The 21,092-nt window shown below is 36.3% G+C and overlaps 1 protein-coding gene across 2 annotated transcripts in view; it reads left to right on the plus strand.

Annotated features, from left to right (window-relative positions):
• LOC110106365 overlaps positions 1-20,228 on the plus strand; it is a gene marked incomplete at its 5' end in the record, with an annotated part of 53,550 nt that extends 33,322 nt beyond the window's left edge. Inside the window, 9 exon segments of one of the 2 annotated variants that reach the window (XM_028697086.1) lie at positions 107-196; positions 3,486-3,548; positions 7,873-7,947; positions 8,091-8,141; positions 17,597-17,674; positions 18,962-19,096; positions 19,233-19,340; positions 19,498-19,563; positions 19,808-20,228. In XM_028697086.1, coding sequence (XP_028552919.1) covers positions 107-196; positions 3,486-3,548; positions 7,873-7,947; positions 8,091-8,141; positions 17,597-17,674; positions 18,962-19,096; positions 19,233-19,340; positions 19,498-19,563; positions 19,808-19,876 — 735 coding nt within the window. 2 annotated transcript variants of the gene reach the window in all.
• Between the last annotated feature and the right edge of the window lie 864 nt (positions 20,229-21,092).

Here is a 21,092-nt window from a genome sequence, read left to right on the forward strand (position 1 = left end):
ACTTGGCTTGACACAAAAAAATGTTGTAGTGTTCCCCAAACTATGAGGTATGTGACAATTGCAACCAAATCCTGAGTATTCAGTCCATGGTTTTGGTGCCTTGCAGGCACAGAGTGCACTTTTGGCAGAGGAGGAAGCCACTGCTTTATCTGTGTGGACTGTTGCATGCATATGTGGTTGCTTGAGGCTTGAAAATGTACGTAGGTAATTCTTGAAAGAATTAAAGGAATGGTTTTGGGAAAGCAAAATCTTATAGGCTCAAAAGGGCCTCGTTGCATGATTTTGAAAGATGGAACCAATAATTAGCACTGATAATGGTTCATAATGCAAGGAATTTAGGTAGAACACAAGTTAACTGAATTTGAAGAAGGACAAAATTGTGAAGTATCATGGGTGGTTTTACTTTCTTGGGTGTCAGAAAACAACTTGATTGCATATCTAGCCGCTAATGCAATTAAAGCTAGAATGGTGGGGCATAGTAAAATTAGTAGTGCTGTTACTTCCAAAATATTATTAACATGGCAATTAGTTTCAAAAATGTGGGAAGCCATAATGATATAGGATAGGCATGGTCTGTTGATTATTTTTTATATTATGTTTTAAAAGCATATTTCCTTTTTTTAATATGTTTTAAATAATGCATTTTAGGAAATGCATTATGAGCTATATTCTATTTAAGAGCCTTCAGTCTTATATTAGATCACTTGCTGGAGATTTATTAAATAAAACAATGAGCTACCTCTAATGAATCTCTTTTTCTCTCATCTCTCTTCTTTAATTGGGTTGTTTGGTTGGAGTATTTTAGGGTTTAAAGTATTCCAAGTGCAGGGGTTTTGACAATTTGGTGTTTGGTTGGATGAAAAATGAATCCAAAGTAAAGTAAATGTAGTGTAAACCATTCTAATTCATTTTCATGGTAAACCAAATTTGCCCTATTTTGAGTGAGAACGGTTTACACTACAAGCAAGCTTGCTTGATCATGGCCAACAGCCACTCGACACCAACGCCGACCGCCTCCACCCGCCACCATCGTCACCACTCGCCATTCTAATTCAGTTTTAATAATTTTTGAAATTAAAACTAGAATTATTAATATTTTTTTATTAAAGAAATGTTCAATATTTTTTTTTAAAAGTTACTATTACTTGAAAATTACATTCAATAACTAATTTAGTTAAAAAAATACTAAAATACTCCTTGATTTAACACTATTAACCCAAAAAATTGATATTAAGACAAAAAATGCCTCTTTTTAAGGAGTTGAGGGGCCAAATTGGTCGTTCAAAAGAGTTGGGACTATTTTGGTTCCTCACAAAAAGTTGAGGGACCATTTTGACTCTTTTCTCCTTTAGGAATTGTCCATTGAAAATGGCTATCATGAAGAATGAGCTCTAGGATCTGATAAGGGACTTTGGCATCAAGCTCGTATACTCCTGATGTTGGCGAACTACTGTCTTCTAGATCAAATCCTGAGTATTCATTCATATGTGCTGACTCTATGCTGCCAGCAACATAACAATCAATCTATTTTAATATTTTAGCTCATGTAATTCATGATGTGTCAATGTATAACTCTGAATCCTCTAAATTCTCCATATATTATTTAACAACAACAACAACAACAACATCATCAAGCCTTTGTCCTACTACGTGGGGTCGGCTATATGAATCCTTTTTTTCCATTGTGTCATGTTAAAAGTTAAATTATCGTTTAAATCTAAAAATTCTCCAAAGATGATTTAGTTACCGACAATCCCATTGGCTCTTTATGATGGCATTTGGCTACCTCCATGACCACTAGACTACACTGCTTTCTTACTTTTGGGTGTACATAGAGCTGTATATGAGTCGACTTAATCTCTACATCCATTAAGGTCACCTTCCAACTCTTTGGAGAGTAGTTATTTTTTTTCCAGCCTTGGTGAAATGATGCAGGACAAGCATATTTGTCATATTATTTTTATATTAAATTTTAAGCATTTGTCTATATATGTATATATTGACACATGGTGGTCAAACATTATCTTTATTTTATTTTATTTCTTTATGTACTAGTTAAAAGCTTATAAATAGAGATTCATTAACCCTAAAATTCAAATTTTGGTTTTTAGGAAACAGTCATAACTCTCTTGTTCTATGTATACTGAAAGTCTCCTGGTGGTGGTCAACTGCCCTTCCAGCCAGAATCTTCTTCCTCCCTCTCCCAGCTTCCAACCAGCCGATAGCCAGGACTTCCTCTTCCTCCTCTTTCGTCAGTCTACAGTCCTGTCTCTGGAAGTCTTTCTTCCAACCAGCCAACAGCCCAACACTTCTTGTTGCTGGGAGATCTTTCTAGCTAGCCAACAACCTTCCAACCAATAAACGGTGTCGAATTCCCTACCAAGAAGAGCATGTAGCTGCTGCTCTTCTCACAAGAAATCAAGAAAACCGTAGTCAACCTATTCCGGCCGCCAAGAACTACAAAATTTTTGGTTCTTGATCTAGAATTCAATAGCTAGATTCATCTCAGCAACATATTCAGCCTTAAGACAATTGTCTTGAATAGTTCTAGATTATTTTTTGTTTTATTCTTTTGTTCTTTGTATACTTCTTGGTTGTCTCGTAGAATTGTCAACAATCAATTTTAGATTTTTTCCTTCTCTTCTTGATCTTTACACATATTAATGGTGTCATATATATATATATATATATATATATATATTGAAAATGGCCCCTCAATTATTTATGGGGGCATTTTTAGCCCTAAGTTATCTAATGTGTCCAAATTTGTCCCTAGCCTCCACAATTTGATCCAAACTAATCCATTGACTTCTTAAACTGATACAAAATAGTCTAACAGACGATTATTTTGAATTATATATAAAGAGTCAATTGACTAAATTGAACATTAGATAGTTGGGATTAACATGTCACCATACAAATAATGCTAGGGCTATTTTGCCATTTTTCTCTCTCTCTCTCTCTCTTTCTCTCTTTCACACACACATATATATATTTGGCACATTATTGCATTTATTTTCTTAAAAAGTTTAATGCATTTTAATGTGAGTCTTATTCTATATAAGGGGCTTTAGTCTTATATCGAGGCACTTGATGGTGATTTATTGAATACAACAATAAACCGCCATCTCATATCTTTCTCTCTTCCTTTTTGTCTCTCTTCTCTTGCATAGCTTTTCTTCCATGCCAGTATGTTTTTCCATGGACTTTGAGGTTGTGCATTTTTTCATCATAGGCACGAAAAATGAGAAGCCATGATGGAGAAGCTATAACATGCAACTATTGGAAATATGTTGACCTCTAATCTTGAGTTACCATGTTGGAGATAAGACTAGAAAAGAGGCTGCAATTAGCTACAGATGATGTGTATTTTCGTTTTTATAGCTTTGGCTGATTATTCATAATAAATTTTTTCTTCCTTTTACATGGTAATTGGATGAATTGTTTCTGGCATTATGCTGTTTAATTGCTACTTTCTATTTCAGGTGCTAGCCATGTTTGCTGGGGCTCTTTTGGAAAAACAAATTGTGGTTGTATGCTCTACTCTGGTAGGTCTTTAATTACTTTGTTTTTCTTCCATTTTGAATGTTGTTACTCTTTATTTGTCTTTTTAGTATTTTATGCTTCCACGGCTTTCTAAATTGTGATCTATTGTTTTGTTTTTTTTGTTTTTGCTTTCATTGCTTTCCTTTCATTGGGCTTGTGCTTATTAGGAACCCCTGATAAGAACTGCTAACCTTTCCATATAAGCCTTCTAATCTACTTGCCCTATGTTATGACTACTATGAAACCTACTTTCTTTATTTTTCATTGCTAAGGGGAATTTAACATCAACAAACCAACTATCGAGGAGCTTCGAAATATATTAGTTGATATGAGCGATTTCCGCAAGGCCTAATCATTCCTAGTCCATAACAAGACATCTTGAAGCATTTCCTTGAGTTGCTTCTTGATATTAATGATAAATAATCATATTTTTAATGTATTTTATCTTAAAGGACCAACTTAAACTAAAAACTATAGGTATTGCATTTTATATTTAATTTTTAAAATATTCTTTGCAAGGTGATAATATTTGGTGAAGTATGATGCGTAAGAAGGTAATCATGAGAGGAAGCACAAGGATAGTTGAGAAGCTGGATTTTGATGAGTTTTCTTAGTTGTTTTCAATTATTGTTTACTTCTGTGAATTGTGTCGTTCCATAAGTTGATGTACTTTTGCACCATTTACTACAATTAAAAGTTTATTTGAAGGGCTTTTTTTATGTTTTTATTTATTAGGGCGAAGTGAGGCTAAATATGGATATTTAAGTGCTATAAAAATCTTTTAACTACACCAACATTGCTGAAATCAATCTAATCTCTCACATCAGCACCAGCATTCCTTGAAAAACTGGCAGTCTCTTGTAAAGCTTAATTTGGAAGCTCAAGCAGCAATACGAATATTGCTAGACTTGTTGGGTCCCTGCCTCTCTAAACTGAACTCTGCTGAGATGTTAGAGATCAAACTCAACCTCCTAAGTTTTAGTGTGAAGTTTAATAACAAATTATCCTATGCTGAATTGTCATGTTGCTATGATCAACATGAAGAATATCAGTGAAGACATGGTAGGTCTTAGGAGGATAGATTAGAAGGGAACGTAAAAGTCTACGAAATGAAATTAAAATTTACATCCTTTTCAATGGAAAACTGATCAACAAAAGGAGGCATTTTATATTGATGAGTATTGAGCTGGGCTAAAGCTTATCAACACCTGATCATGATCCATGGCACGAACAAGTTTAGGACGGCCTAGGTGCTGAAAAAAAGAGGAGGCAAAATGATTTCTGGAGGAGGTTATTTTGGGAGCATGCATGCTGACACTTGTCAAGTTATCCATTTTGTTTTAAACTTATATCTTTATTTCTCATTATGTATTGATCATAGTGACTCCATAAACAAATTCTATGTTGTTTTATCATGATTATACTTTTTAATTATTTTGAGATCAAAATTTATGAAAATTTTCAATCGATCTTCATCAAGCTTATGATAAAATGAATTGTGTTCATGTGATGATGTTGAGTTAATCTTTCACAAAATATTTGTCAATGATTAAGGATAATATTGTTAAAGATTAAAGTTACATGATTATATTTCAAATTGAAGTTGTGCATATACGTGTAGTTTCATTCAATTTGAGATGGTTGATGTTGGAAAATATCTTGATCTAACCGTTTGAATGTTGATTGACCCTTAAATTATATAATTTTATTTAAATGTTACAAACAATTTTTGTATAGCTTAAAATTCAGAACAACAATGCTGTGTGCAATAAAATTATGATCAACATTTTAGCAAGAACAATTTGATTGACAACTATTTTGTTAGGGATTACTGAGATCTAAGAGTGGACAAAACATCTTTAACTGTTGATGTTGAGCTGCATGAGATGAGATAATTAATGTTCATAATTGTTTTGTTTGTGCTTAAGAGGATGAAGACACTCGGAAGGCCATTTCATGAAGGTGAGATTTAATCCAAGCAAGAGAGCAAGGAAAAGCTACAAGGATGAAATTGAAAGAAATAAAATAAGGAAAATTGAAAGGAAGAAGAGGAAAATAATAAAACAACTATTTTTGTGCATGGTCTTCGAACCCCAATTTAAGTTTTACTCTGTCAAGGAAGTTTTCAAATTCATAGATTTAAGCTTTTGTAATCTTATCATTTAAAGTCGACAAAGCATATTAGTTTCCAAACATAGCAAGCAATTCCTTTATATTTAGGGCAATTCTCCATGATAACAAGATCAAAAGATCACAAGATCTCCAATAATAAACGTTATGCGGCCATGTGAGCAGTAGCCAATCAAACTTGTGTTCATAAAACATGTTCTTAATGTTGATTAAAAATATATTAAAAAGCATGGTCATTCACCAAAGATGCAGCTTCACTTATGATTTATACTTCTACTATAACCCTAAAGCATTACTTCCCTTGTGGTATAGAAGATTCCAAAAGTAGTATATACCATATTTTAGAACATAAGGTGTTGATGTTCACCCTAGCCACTACCCCTGATGTTGCAATGCATATCAAACCTTCATATTGTCATCCAACAAAGAAAAATTATACACCATGAGGTACATAGGTGATTGGGCCAAGATTTCATATCCTTGATTTGAATGCTGAAATCAAGTGAATGTAGAGGGTCAACAGGAGAGGTCAACACACCTATATGTGTGTTTGTGTTTGAGTTTGTGCAAGGAGAGAGAGAGATTATCCACTCATTTTAAGACTTATATCTTTATTTCTCGTTATGATTTGATCATAGTTAAAGATGGTTTGGGTATGATCACATGAGGGAAGATCATGACAATTGGGGAGCACCTCCACTTAGAGGAATAGGAGGTTATGGAGGATTTAGGGGAAACGGGTGTGACTCGAGAGTGAGGAAACTGAAGATGCTAATCTTTGAGGAGAGGATGCGCAATGGTGGATCTACAAGGAAGAAAGATATTTCGCCGTTAATGGGCTGACAGAGGAGGAAAGATTGACGGCGGTGGGCCTATGTTTAGAAGGGAAGGTTTTGTCTTGGTATCAGTGGAGGACATGCGACGACCCATACGGAGTTGGAGAGAGTTTAAGGATTGTTAGGTAGAACGTTTTTGAACTGGCTGGGGAGGAGACTTTTACGAGCAGTTCTTCAGTTGGGCACAGGATGGTTCAGTGACGGAGTACCTGGAGAGATTCGAGTATCTTGCTAGCCGATTGGAACTCCTTCCTGAGACAGTGCTAGATGGAAATTTCATGAAGGGATTGACACCAGAGATCTGGGCAGTAGTTAGAGTAATGAGACATCGTGACTTGGGATATGCTATGGAGCTAGCTCAGTTGGTGGAGGATCAGAGCACTTGGAGAGAAAAACTGGAGGTTGCAGCTCACGAGGCTTAAATAGGATGACCACCACTTTTTTGGCACCCAAGGAACCAACACCAGGTACTCTTAGGGAGACTTCGAAGGAGAAGACTACTGGAGGAAGACCTGGGGACAACTTCAAGAAGTTCACAGAAACATAATTACAAGAGAAGAGGGTGAAGGGCTTCTGTTTCAGATATGACGAGAGGTATACATCGGGGCACAGGTGTAAGGACTGAACTCTTCAGGTTCTTACCGTTTGTGATGAAGAAGGATAGGAGGAGGGTGTCATCTTTCCATCTTGCGGACAAGGTGGATCTTTGAAAGGGGAGTATTGTTTGAACCGGTCCAGCCGGTCCGCACGGGATCGGCCAAGCGCAACAGAGGTGGGATCTCCGCCTCTTGTGGAGATCGGGTGATCCGAACGCCCAAGTGGAGCAATTTAGGAAGGATTTTTGAGGGATTTGGGAAGGAAATTTGAATGTAGGGATTGTTTAAAGATTTCCTTTTGAACTGTATGCATTAAATAGTTTGTTTTTTTAGGGTTAGGACATCTTGAATTTGGCTGAAATTTGAAATCTCCTAGAGTTAGGTTTTCCTTTTGGTCTCTAGCGGCGTCTAGAGATTTGGGAGAGATCGATCCTCCTCTTGAATAGAGGATCAATTGTATCTTGCTATTTTCCATTTACCTTTCATCAAATAATACAAATTATCTACTATTTTCATGGTTTTGGGCGGATTTTTGTGGAGAAAGCTCGCTGTTTTCTAAAGATTGATAGGAAATACTCGAGATCTACAAGTACTTTCTATAACATTTTTCACTTGAAATAAAATTTAAAATTTACTTGAACAATTTTTATTTTAAAATCCATTAGTTTGTGGTCTTGGATTTCTCACACACCAAAAGCATGCTATGCAATCTGAATTATGTTTCTGTTATTTAATTTTTAAAAGATTTGTATTTGAATGTGCAGGGAATATTATCTGCCTCAGTTTTATCCATAATCCCATTAATTCGTCCTTATCAGTGGCAGAGTCTCCTTATGCCGGTAAGTAACTTAAGCTGGCTCTATAATAATTTTATTTGCAGCGGTCTTTCAAAATAATTTCGGTACTGCATTTTTTTGATCTATTGTTTAAATACTTAAATTCCTTTGGAATAATCTTCCCCCAAAAACTGTGGTACTTCCAGGTATTACCCAATGATATGCTGGATTTTTTGGATGCACCTGTTCCATACATTGTAAGTTTACATAGCTACTGATTCTTTGGATTTTCCTTTGGCGTTTACATCTAATTCACGCACAAAGTACTGTGAGAAATATTTTTGGGCTTTTCTTATTCATTCTTTTCAGTCATAGACAAGGTACTCATAGGAATATTTAGGGATTTTCATGTCGATGCTTTTTATTTTATTTTTTACTAATCATAGCCTGTTTTTCTTTGCTATAATTCTGAAGTTCTCATGCAAGGTATCATTTAAATCTCCTTTTTTTTTTTTTTTTTTGAGAGCAGTTTCCTACTGCTGCATTTTTTTTAATACTATTCTCAAGACATTTTAAGTTTTTATTTATTTATTTATTTTTCTGACTGGAACTTGCTTATGCTTCCTTGATAGTGAGCTCGTTATGAAGTCATTGAAAGATGCTCAATAAATTTTCTATGCTAGTAGATCCTGCATCTACTCTTCCTTTCTTGAGTTTTATACCGCTCTCCTGCTTGCTGATACTGCATGTACAGTGCAAGTTGGTGTATGTTTTATGTATTTCTAGACACCCTAGCTGGTGTATTTTAAAAAATTTCGTAGTTCGGTGGCATGATAGTCCTTAAAATGTTTGAAAAGTATGCTATTCCTGGTCAAAGAAGCAGTTTATCTCTTACAATTTTTTTTTTCTTATGTTTTTTAGAAAATACAAGATTGATCTTTTAGTTATTATGTACGAGGTGGTTCTGATGTAGATGTATCAAGATCTTGTGCTATATGTAAATTAAACACTGGAAATTTATTGGAACGTTAGTAAATGAAGTAAATGATTAAAAGAATGATTATTTTTTTATGCTTTCTATATGATGTATTCATAACTTAGATCAAATATGCAAAATGTTGAGGAAGTAAACTAAAAGCCAATCCACATATAATCTACTTTAGATGCAAATGATGTTAACCATTGTAAAGACATGCCCTGCCCATGGAAGTGTGAAGACCATAAGAATAAGATTGTTAAGTCAACGGTAAATTTAGATTCCCAGTATGGCAACATTGGGGATCACCAATTCACGTGTCTCTATTGAGAATAAACAAAAGAAAGAACACGAAGAAAATGGTATGGGAGAAATAATTGGAGATCAAGGAATAAAGGAGAATCAAATTGACTAGGTATTATTTCAGCTGTTGCTATGAAAAGCTATTTTGTTATATTTTGTTTATTGGAGGACCTCCATATCTAAAATAGAGGACTGAGTTCAAGATTTTTTTTTATAAGTTACAAAAAAATAAACATAGTGAACATTCTTTATAACTTTATATTTATCGATGCTCGTTGTTTAGAATTTTGCAATAAGAGTCCTGCCTCAGAGTAATTTAAAAAAATGCCATGAAATGTATGCCTCACTTTAGCCTGATGAGGCATATACCTCAATAAGGCTGAGAAAATGTGCTTCTACACAACTTGTAAGAGGCTCAAGCCTAAAAAAATAGGTGTCAGGACTTCAGCTAATTTAAAGCTTTTAAAATTATAAGTTTAATACATAAAATAAATTTTATTTTGTTATTTCTCTCCACTTATACCTAAAACAAAAAATGGAGAATAGGAATTGCATGCACTTGGCGACTCCCAGTCACACATTGCACTTGCACTTAATGCTGCTTGTTTTCCTAGCCGCACGCTGCTGCTTCTTATAAGCCAAGGAAGATGGTTGAGGTTGAAGATACAACAACAACAACAACAACATCAAGCCTTTATCCCACTACGTGGGGTCGGCTACATGAATCCTTTTTCTCCATTGTGTCCTATTAAAAGCCAAATTCTCGTTTAAATCTAATAAAGAAAGGTCATTCCTAATATTTTCTAACCAAGTCTTTTTAGGTCTACCCCTACCTTTCTTAAGACATGAATCCTTTAAGAAATTAAGGTTGAAGATATGTAGGAAAATTTGGAGGATGTTGACACAATTATGTATGAGATAGGAGATAAAATAATTCCTTATAATGATAATTCTAATGAAGATCTACTAAGTGAAGAAAGTGATAGAGACTTTTGAATTCATAAATTTTAATATTTGTGGGCTCCGATAATTCGACGCTGGCCTCCCCGCCGCGCTAATTTGTGCTTTTGCTTCGGCGAGGGAGTTTTAATGGAATAAGTTCCGGGGTAAATTTTGGAAGGAAGATGAGTTTGTAGATAAGTCACTACCTAGAGATTTCGCCCTCATTTTGTGAGGACTTTATGATCTGAGTTCTGGTTTCCTATAGGCGCAAGCCCCTATAGTTAATTACCCCTCCCGATCACGAGAGAGAACTTTCGATTAAGGCTAGTCGTCAATCAGATACGTAGAAATACGTGTTATCTGGCGTATAGTAGCAGCATAGGTTTGGTTTTGGAAATTGGGTTTGAATATGGGAATTTGAGTGAAAATATTTGAGAAGTTTGATATTTAAAGTACAAATTTCACCATTTTGCACTTAAAGCAGATGGTGGGGGAATGGATGATGGACCCGATCAAGATCCCATGGATCCATCGTCCCGGGCTATCGTGGTCCATGGTCTACTTAGTCAGAGGAGGTAGTCGACCCAACCTGACAGAAGGATCCTTGTCGGCAGCCATGGGTTGCTTCGTCCAAGGGTACCTTGTAGACATGGGGTGAATGTTTGTCTAAGGGGACAAATTTGAATCCACCTTAGCTAGGGGTGTCAATTTCGGGTCACGGGTCGGGTTCAGGTCGAACCCGAAACTGACCTGGCACTATTCGGGTCAACCCGAACCCAACCCGTTTTTGAAAAAGGGTCAGTTTTCCTGACCCGAACCCGACCCACCCCGAATGACCCGTTTCCAACAAAAAATGCTAGTTTTGGGGTCAAAACGGGTTTATCTCCTCTTTTTCGGGTAAAAAACGTGTTTATTTCCTCTTTTGCGGGTAAAAAACGAGTCAAAATCGGGTCAATTTTGAGTTGCCGAGTCAAAATCGAGTTTTGGGGTCAAAAACGAGTCAAAGGGTTAACCCGACCCTATTTTTGAAATGGGTCAAAATGTTTAACCCGAACCCGACCCGTTTCGGGGTCGGGTTGACCCTAACCCGAAATTTTCGAGTCGAGTTTTCGGGTCGTGTCAAATATTGACACCCCTAACCTTAGCTGACAGAGGGCTTTGTGCCCTATCGATCATATCCTATTGATTCATATCTCAAGGATTTGATGCCAATAAGGAGCGTATTGGCTCTGGCCATAATCAGTATTTCCTGTTGCCATTTGACGGCAAAACCACTCGGTTTAGAGGGCCCCGGGTCATAACCGTTTATCCTGCAGTGCCATTTGGCGGCAAAACCACTTGTTAGAGGACACATACCACGTCCTTACTGGCAGAAGATTGTTTGAGAATGGATCCTAGTGATATTCACGACCAGGAATTAGCTCTTTGTGAGCTTAATTAAATTTTAATTTGTCCACCCCGGCAAACTATTGCGGGGGGCGGATGGATTTTGCTTTAAGTGGTTAATGGTTAGATTTCATTTTTAAATATCTTAAATTTTGGGATTTTTGGATTTTTGAGTGGACTTTTGGGAGGCATTTGGAAATGCCTGAAATTAACCCTTCCGGTTGAGATCTTCAATCAACGCGGCCATCATCGGGGTGTTCGGGGTCATTTCTCTTTATTGAATGAACCATATCAACTCAACCAAGCTATTGATCGAGGATCGGGTTTCTCGTAGGCTTTGTGCCTTTTTTCATGAATTTTCTTTGTTGAAGGCCTAATATGAATGCATAAAATAAATATTCCGGTCAACTTTGTGATCGTATATTTATCTGATGGTTCGAATCCTGTCCATTCCTATTTATCTTATTAGGAGGATCGAGTTCAAATTTAATAACCCGCGCAGCATCCCTAGACGTCACGTGTGTATCAATGACATGCTCGTCGGGGCCCATGCGGGTTGAAATTGTATTTTCCCCTTTAGTGTACCTATGTGTATACAAGCTACGGTGCATGTGCAGGGGGGGCATTCTTGGAATATTTGTAAACGCCTTATGTCCGCTTGCATGAATGCTGTGGATCCGGTGGCGACGCGTTGTAGATTGTAGACGTCTTTTGTCTGCTTGCATAAGTGTTGCAGATCCGGTGGCGTAGCATCTGGTGCGGTGAGGCACCTTATCACCTTGATATTAACTCCCACCTTTCTCATTAACCGGGGAGAGTTTCTTCTAGACTTTGAAGTCCGCTGCTTTGCCTTGAAAAGATCTCATTTTGAGATCGTCATTGTAGTGGACTTGTTATTTCCGGTATTTGTGGACACCAGAATTGTTTTTCTTAAGTGTAGGATTAAGAAGAGAATTTGGAACACCGACAATTCTAGTTTGAATTTGTTCAAACTTCCTTTTCGATTCTGCCAGGGGGGTGTACTTTTTCGTACATCGAGTTGCCCTTATACCCGACGTACTTGAAGATCTTGATCACCACTGTCATAGGTGATATTTGTACTTGTGTCCACAAGGGTTCGTTGTACTTACGACATACCCATTGTTGTTACCCACAAGTATTCATTTGCAGGGGACCGCTTTATTCACTACGATCTCTTAAAGGTATTTGTAGAAGACCCATTGTTCTTGTATCACACCCACCTTTCACCAATCTCAGGTGGGGGGATGTCTGTACTTGAGCCCACAGTGGTTCGTTGTACCTACGATATACACACTGTTGTTATCCACAAGTAGGTTGTGTTCATTTGCAGGGACTCATTGTACCCGCTACGACCTCCTGGAAGTATTTGTAGGAGAGTCATTGTTCTTGCATCCTACCCAACTTTCACCAATCTCAGGTCGGTCGATGATTGTATTTGTTTGTAGAGGACGGGTCCTCCATTATTGGTCTCCAGTATTGCCATCTCAATCAACAGGCATAGTAAGGACTTGATATTGGTGACGAGGATGTTGCGATATCCTTCCTACAAGGTCTTGCAGCCGTTTGTATTTGTTGCATCTTAGTCACATTCACTTGTAAGGGTTAATGTAAATGCCACACATTATCCCTCATTCATTCGAGCTTGAATCTGAAAAAGCTCAAGTCAAACTTGCTTAAAGCTCAACTCAAGTTCAAGTTCTAACTTATTTCATTTAGATTCAGATATTTCATTAGTCATTTGAGCTAACTCTTGTGTCATTTTCAAGTTTGAGTTCTATCAAGTCCACAAGCTCGAGTGTAGGTCCCCTGCTGTCCAAATCAAACTCAAGTATGAGTTCTCTCAAGCCCAGTTCAAATCAAGTTCCAATTCGTGTCCTTTGTAGTCAATTTTGCATGTCCCAGTTCATATTCAAGTCCTTTAGTCTTGTTGAGTTCAAGTCCAAGCATAGTCATTTGTTCTATTATTCAAGCTCAAGTCCAAATTAAAGTCCCATATAGTCCAACTTGCTTTAGTTCAAATGTCCAAGATCATGCTCATTTCAATTAGATTTGAGTTCATTTGACTATTTGAGTTTGAATTCATATGCTTATATTTATTTGAGCTTGTTCTTTGTGTTGTTTTCATTCCATTTTGATTAAATTCAAAATCTTCATTATTAGTTATATGCATTTGGTCCACAAGTCCAAGTATAAGTCCCCTGCTCTTCCTTGAGTTTAAACTTGGTCAGCAACTTGCTCATTTTAATTTCAAAACAGGTCCGGGTGCGATCGTAATTTCACCCAAAATTTCGGCAGCCTTCCGGCGTCTCCCCCATTTAGGGGAAAACTACGAGAAACTGGGACTTTCCACCACCCACAATAAAGGCGTGTATGGTGGGTGCCCTCGGACGAGGACACCGTGGTCGTGATTTTTCCTCCCACCACGCGCAATAAAGGCGTGTATGATGTCTTTGACGATACCTGTTTAAAAGACAATTAGCTTTCCCCCCGCTCGGGGGTACTTATGAGTGACCCCGCCTCGCCGTAGGCGCCGCACCGGGGTCCCATTCCACCACGCGCAATAAGGCTTACACAATTCCAACAAATTAATCCTCCCCCTCTCTTCTCTGCTTACGGGTTCGACCATAGAAGCGTGAAAGGGAGAAAGTTTCCTTCCACAGCGAGCTCTCGTTCAAGCTTCCGAACTAATTGACGTAACTCACACCGAGCAGCTTCTGTTCTTGCTTCCGATCGAAATGTTGCAATGTCCGATCCAACAGGAAGGAACGTCGTTGAATGGGCAATGTCGGGCAGCGGCGAAGGGCCAAAGAGGCGCGCGAACGGAGGAAAGTTATTTGCACAGCGAGCGGAGCTCTCGTGCTCGCTTCCGAGTAAAAATGCGTAACTTCTGATCCGTTTGGAAGGGATATCGCCGGAGGAGCGAGTGAGAGCGAGAGAGAAAGGGAGAGAGCGGGCCGGGGAGAAGAGATCGAGCGGAGGCCGAAGGCCTCGTCCTCTTTTGTATTTAGCGACTCAAATGAGTCGTGCGGGATGGTACATCGAGTCGTGCGAGCCTTCTGCGAAGATCGTGGGAAGAGCAGCGACGACGTGCGCGACGTGCGTGGGAGGGCTGTGGCAGAGTAGGTAAGGGATTTTATTTGTATTTCTTTTCTATTCTTTTTTGTTTTACTGGCTACGGGTCAACAATATTAGTAACTTAGATTACTTGTTTATGACATAATTTAAAATTGCGCAATAAGAGGCGCGCCTCTGCGCAATTTTACCAAAACCGCCTCGAGGCTTACGCAATTCCCCTTCTGGCAGAGGTGTATGCCTCACTTGGACTGAGGCGCGCCTCAGAGGCGCAATTGCGCAATTCTAGTAGAGGCGTACACCTCATGGGAAAGGGCCCACCCACTTAAAATGAAGTGTTTTTTCTTGCTTGAACCCGCGCAGCTCTAGATCTCCCGAAATTTTCCTTCCCTGCACGCTGTTTTCGCGAAACAGAGAGGTCCCGCCCTCGTCGGCTTCCCTTCCCGCCGCTTCTCCCGTCGGCGCCGCCTCTCTCCGGTGAAGTTGAAGTTTCCGGCCGCCCTCTAGGAGTACTCCACATTGGATTTTAGTTATTTTGTTTTTTAGTTTAGGGTTAGATTTTTCAAGTGTAAGAAAATCTAGGGTTTATGTTTTTTTTTATTGTTTTTGTGTGTTTTTGGATTTTTTCTTTAGGAGACATGGTTAGAGGTAAAGAAAGATAATTCTGAAAAATCCTTAGTTTCTTATTTACGCAATTCTGTGTCCGTGAGGCTTATATATATATATATATATATATAAACTATGTCCAATTTATTATGTACGTTTGAAAATAGAGATGTTTGAAAGCTTTGATAATTTCATCCAGTTGTTCTTTGTGTGCAACATGATTAAAGATCTTCTTTGGTAAAACAACATCACTATATTTTACTCGTATCATTTTAGCAGAGTGAGTCATCTCCCTATATTTTACTTGAATACTAGATATCTGCAATTATTTGCTTCTTTCTTCTTGTAATAAGAGTTCAGCCAACAAAGATACATCATCCAAAAGTAGACTTTTTTATCTACATTGGATAGCATATCAGCATGTGTATAAGCTTCAACCTTTGGTAATTACTTCTTTGATAGATTTGTCCTTTTGCTAGGATATTTTTTTTACAGAATCGTTTGAATAGAGTCTTATAATTCTTCTTTTTCTATTTTTTTCATATGTTGATTAGCCTCACCTAGGATATATCAGATCTATTTCCCTCAGATAAAATAAGCTTACCAATCAAGCATTTATAATGAGAAATTTCTTCAAAATTTTCTTCATCTCAGATGTTTATAGAGTCCATGAGTGAGCCATTAGGCTTGCAATTATGAAAACACTTTTCTTCAAGATTTGTAGCTTATTCTCTTTGAAAGAGAGAAATCTTCTTTACTATATGTGTGCATTGTTAAGAAAGTACTTTTAGCATCCAAAATCTTTTGTTATAAACATCTTTTGAAGATAATGTTTTTTTTCCAACAATACCTATAGCGTCAATGCCTAGTGTGAAGAAGTTCTGTATATACAGAACAAGAATTATTGTGCTAAAGGAAGAGTGTAAAATAAAAATAAAATGAACAACAACACTATTCCCTTGTCTAACATTAGCAAGAACCTTGTAAAGTTTGTCAAACCATGCTTGAGGATTTTGTTTCAACTCAGATATAGCCTTCTGAAGCATGCTTTTGGTCTCTCTCAGAGAAATGTTCCTAGGAGGTGCTCCATATAAACAACTTCAATAAGGTTCTTATAAGGAAATGTATTGCAAACAATTGTTTGCATCATAGTTCATCCTTGATTAATTGTAATTGATAGAAGAAAACATATATCTTTAAGTTAAGCAACAGGGGAAAATCTCGAAGCAATATATGAAATATACCTGTGTATATCCTTTACTTGCTAATTGAGCCTCATAGTATTGAATAGAGCCATCAAGGTAGAGCTTAACTATGAAGACTTGGCGACATGAAAGGGCGGATATGTATTCAAATTCCTAGTATGATAAACAATAAGAACCTCCATCTCATTTTCTATTGTATGCTTTTATTTAGGGTCATGCAATCTTATTGATATGTCTTGGGTGGGAGTACATGTAGGGTTGTTGCTTAAGCTTGTTGCAGGAATTGGCGATGCAAGAGCTTGTGTTGCTCTGGTAACATCTTGGGTACATGGTAGCTGCTTGTGAGCTGTGAGTTTGTGGGTGGGCATGATAGGGCACATGGAAACAGACATTTAGCATTGTGCATCTGTTGCAATATGAGATAGCGGTTATGCATTGATGATAGTATGCAGGGGCTAGGGGTTAGGAGACAAAAGAAGAGAGGAGTTTGGTAGGGAGAGGGGATTTGGGATTAGAACTTCTTTTGCCTTAATATCCTAGGGCAAAGCTCTTTGTTGTATTTTATTATTGGAGGATCCATCTATTTATAATAGAATAATAATTACAATGTTCTCAAGTACAACCAAATATGCATACACAATACAAAATGCTCAGAACTTTTCTAACTTGATATTTTCCATGTTAACATTGGCGATTACTTTTGAGTTGTGTTTGATCATCAATAATTTCGAATCAAGGAACCATTCATTCATCACGGCCATCTGGCCCAACGCAGTGCTACGAGATATTCTTCTTTATTATAAGTTCAACATTTCTGGAAGTATTGAGTTTGTAACATGGTTGTCATGTTGATTCCTTTTTTATTCTTTTCATACTTTTAATTGTGTTTTAGTTTTTTAATTTATTTTATAGAGTTGTCCATTGTGATTATAATCGATGCTAAATATATGATTTCAAATGTGCTTATATGTATAATTTCAATGGACTTACAAAATCACAAGTGATGGGTACCATTGATGCCGTCTTTCTTGAAATATCCGTTTATTAGTCAACCTTTTTTTTAAAAAACTGTGATGCTCAACCCTTTTCTTTTTTTCTTAACTTTGATGCTTTGATGCAATCTTTCATATTAATTTGGCCCTTTACATCTTCTCTGAGATTGTTATCTAATTTGTGTATAAATGATGTGTCCTGTGTTTAGGTTGGTGTAAAAGACAAAACTGCTGAGGTTCAATCAAAATTATGCAATGCAATTTTGGTTGATGTAAACAAAAACCAGGTATTGTTAAATTCTGATTTGCTATACCTTATTTTTTATGCAAAATAGACTAGATAGCGTATGATGTTTAAAATAACTTCTTGAACTATTTTTAGCTTTATTGGTTCACTATTGTTTTATATACTGTCAGAATATCTCCAGACTTCTAATATAAAATATCATTTGAACAGCTATAAATTTTTTTGTTTTTTGAACCATTATAGAGATATGGAATTGAAGAAAGAAGTAGGAAACACAAATTCATATCACTGGTATTGTTGCATGTGTATTAAGTGTCTCCCTGTTTATGCTATGTATGGCTCTTCTGGTCATTCCCCCAAATCGTATAGAGTTCAGAAGTCCATTTTGTCCAATTGTAAATATTACAAATATTGTGTGCGCAATATTTAGTTTTTCACAATTTTGTAGTGATACAAAGACATTTATGAATGAAATATTTGATGAACATAGTAGGCGCAATTATGAAATTGTGGTACTAGTCTATGATACATTGAACTTCCCTCAATGTTAATACCTTAAGAAGTCCTACTTTTTCCAGCAATTAAATCTACAGTATATATATTAAATCTACTATTGTATATGGTATGCATATCTGATGAAAACTATCAACTCTTTTGTTATCCATGCTTCAAATAATTGGTTCTCAGAGTTTTTTTTATTTTTTTGTGATTGAAAGGCTCTGTTTTTTTTTTTATTTTAAATTTATTTTTTAATTTATTTTTCCTGTGCAAGGCTCTGTTTTGGTTTGAGAAACTTAGAAGGAAATGGCAATGAAAATAATAAAAGAGTTTAATATTATTTTCTACTAAGAAAGAAGTTGAATTGAAATTTTTTTATTTGATTGATGAGAAATTGATTTTTTTTTTTTATTTCTTGTAAAGAGAGGATATAATAATGACCGGATACTTTTTTTCTTATTTTTCACTAGAATTGGTAGGAAATTATCAATGAAAAAATATATTCATTAACATTTCTTCGGTGAATCAAATCTTATGTGGAACCACACATAATTCCAAATTGTAAAAGAAAATTCACTAGCTTCCTTCCAATTCCTTCAATCCAGATAGATCCTAAATGTAATTATGTTACCAGTTTGTTTTGACTTAAGGTTCGCATGTTCTTATTACTAGGTAAACTTATTGTTAAAAAAATTATTATAATCATGCTTGCACTTTTTTTTTCTTTTCAGCTTATAACTAAGTAAATAGTAAGAAACCCAAGCCGTTGCCTTACTATGGACAATTCTTTTAGTAGATCTAATTATGCCTTCTTCTCTGGAAAAAGTAGGTGAAGTCCCCTTTAATGCCCCATTTACCACAACACAAGGAGTTACTGGCATCCTTGAGCCCTTATCATGCAAAGCTTGTGGGTGAGAGCTACTTAGCCCGAAAAAGGCCAGTTTTTGAATGTACAGACGTACAGGTAAGTCACAGGATTCCAAATGTTATGTTTTTGAAGTCCTAATTAACTTTCTAGCATCAACTTTTATTGGATTGTCATTTTTGTCATCTTCTTCATCATCCTTAAAGCTTATTGATTTGTTTTCTTATATTTGTAGATTGAAGCTGCTAAAGGTTTCTTAGCTGTTCTAAGGTCTTACCTTGATTCTCTTTGCTCGAACCTTCGATCTCACACAATAACAAATGTACAATCCAATGATGACAAGGTTTGTTTCTTTCACAAAACCCCAAAAAGCATAATGTTATTTTTTTTTATACGTCGTTGAAAGCATTTCCATCCTCTTAATCTAGTGGAATTTCTTCGAAGTTCACCCCATACTGATCAGACTGACTAATATTTATTGTTCATATATGCTCGTTTAGGTGTCTTTACTTCTTAAAGAGAGTTTCATCGAGTCATTTCCAAGCCGAGACAGACCCTTTATGAAGGTATTCTCTAAACTTTTACTATCAAGTTCTCAGAACAAAATTTATTTCTTTGATTGATCTGATGATCAAATTATGCATGAAATCTTCACATTAGATCTGTTTAGCAATTTTTTTTACTGATTTGATCAACTGGTTACAAATTTAGGACTGTATTATAGAGTTTACAAATTAGTGTAGTTTGCATCAAAGTAAATGAATCATTAGTAATTCTGACAGTATTTTTGCTTGTTTCATGTACGAGCAGTTGCTTGTGGATACCCAGCTCTTCTCTGTACATACAGATCTTGTTCTCTCCTTCTACCAGAAGGATTAGGATCACCAGGAAGAAATATGGTGGAAACATAAAAGAAGATTAAATTATACACTATTTATTTGTCTAATAAGACTTACAGGTTTGACTAATAAACTTGTTCTAAAGCTCAATCCTTTGTTTATTCCTGTATATTTCCCGTCAAATGCTGAAGTGTAGAACATAATTTTGTGAGAGAGAGAGAGAGAGAGAACCAGTCAAGGGATACAAAGCTCCTTTTAAGCTTTGAAATGGATGCTTATATGTTTGGATGTTTATACTTTATTCATTCATTTAAGTACACTGCACATTTCCATGGCTAGCTTGATCAATTGTACTTTAGAGTGAGAATATGAATTTGCGATTGAATATCTTATTCCTTTTATCTTCATTCATATTTGTATCAAAATATGTGTGTGCACGTAGGCGCATGAGAGAACACATTTGTGTGCTCGTCCTTGAAGAGTGTGTGCACGCACATGGGAGTTTGTGCGCGTTCACGCATGCATAAATCTAATGCGTAGAATATTGGAAGTTTCTACTCTTTACGAACACGTGTGTGCGTGCATATGTATGTAGAGTTTGACTAGTAATTATCCTCATATTTTTCAATTATGTTGGGTTTAGGATTTAGGGTTTAAGCTCATTTGTTGTTGCTTTGATTGGTTAAAATCTTTATTGTAGTCAAGTAGTTGTAAGAAATTGAGAGTGCAAATGAAGTTTGGTTTCACCTTTCATGTTGTTGCAGTTGCTGTATGAAAAGCCAATGATGTTAACTTTTTGATAACAGTTGAGGAATTTTATTATCTTACAATGATAAAATTCTCTTTGCTCATTTTATAGTCGAAAACTGTTATGCACGCTCATATACCATCTTGAATGTCCGTTCAATTGGTGCAATTGGCATAGATTAGATGTTGGCAAAATTGTTGCGCCACTATAGATGTTTGTTCTTTCAAGATAAATTGCAGGGTATGCGGCCATTATGCCATGTATTTATGGTGCCCCGACGGCCTATTGATCAAAACTAAATGAAAATGCTTGATTAGTTTGTGTGACTATTATATTACATAAGGTGTTATGTTAACTTTTATTAACTAGAGTCTACTGAAATTTCATCCCTATACGTCCTCATATTTTTCACATACATTTCTTTCGAGATTATATGACAATTATTAAAATAATAAACTTGTGGCTAATTATAAAAATTGTACTTGAATCTAAGTAGTTTTTTTTTTTT

This window comes from Dendrobium catenatum, unplaced genomic scaffold (assembly GCF_001605985.2).
Source record: "Dendrobium catenatum unplaced genomic scaffold, ASM160598v2 fragScaff_scaffold_867, whole genome shotgun sequence".
NCBI classification, from domain to species: domain Eukaryota; kingdom Viridiplantae; phylum Streptophyta; class Magnoliopsida; order Asparagales; family Orchidaceae; genus Dendrobium; species Dendrobium catenatum.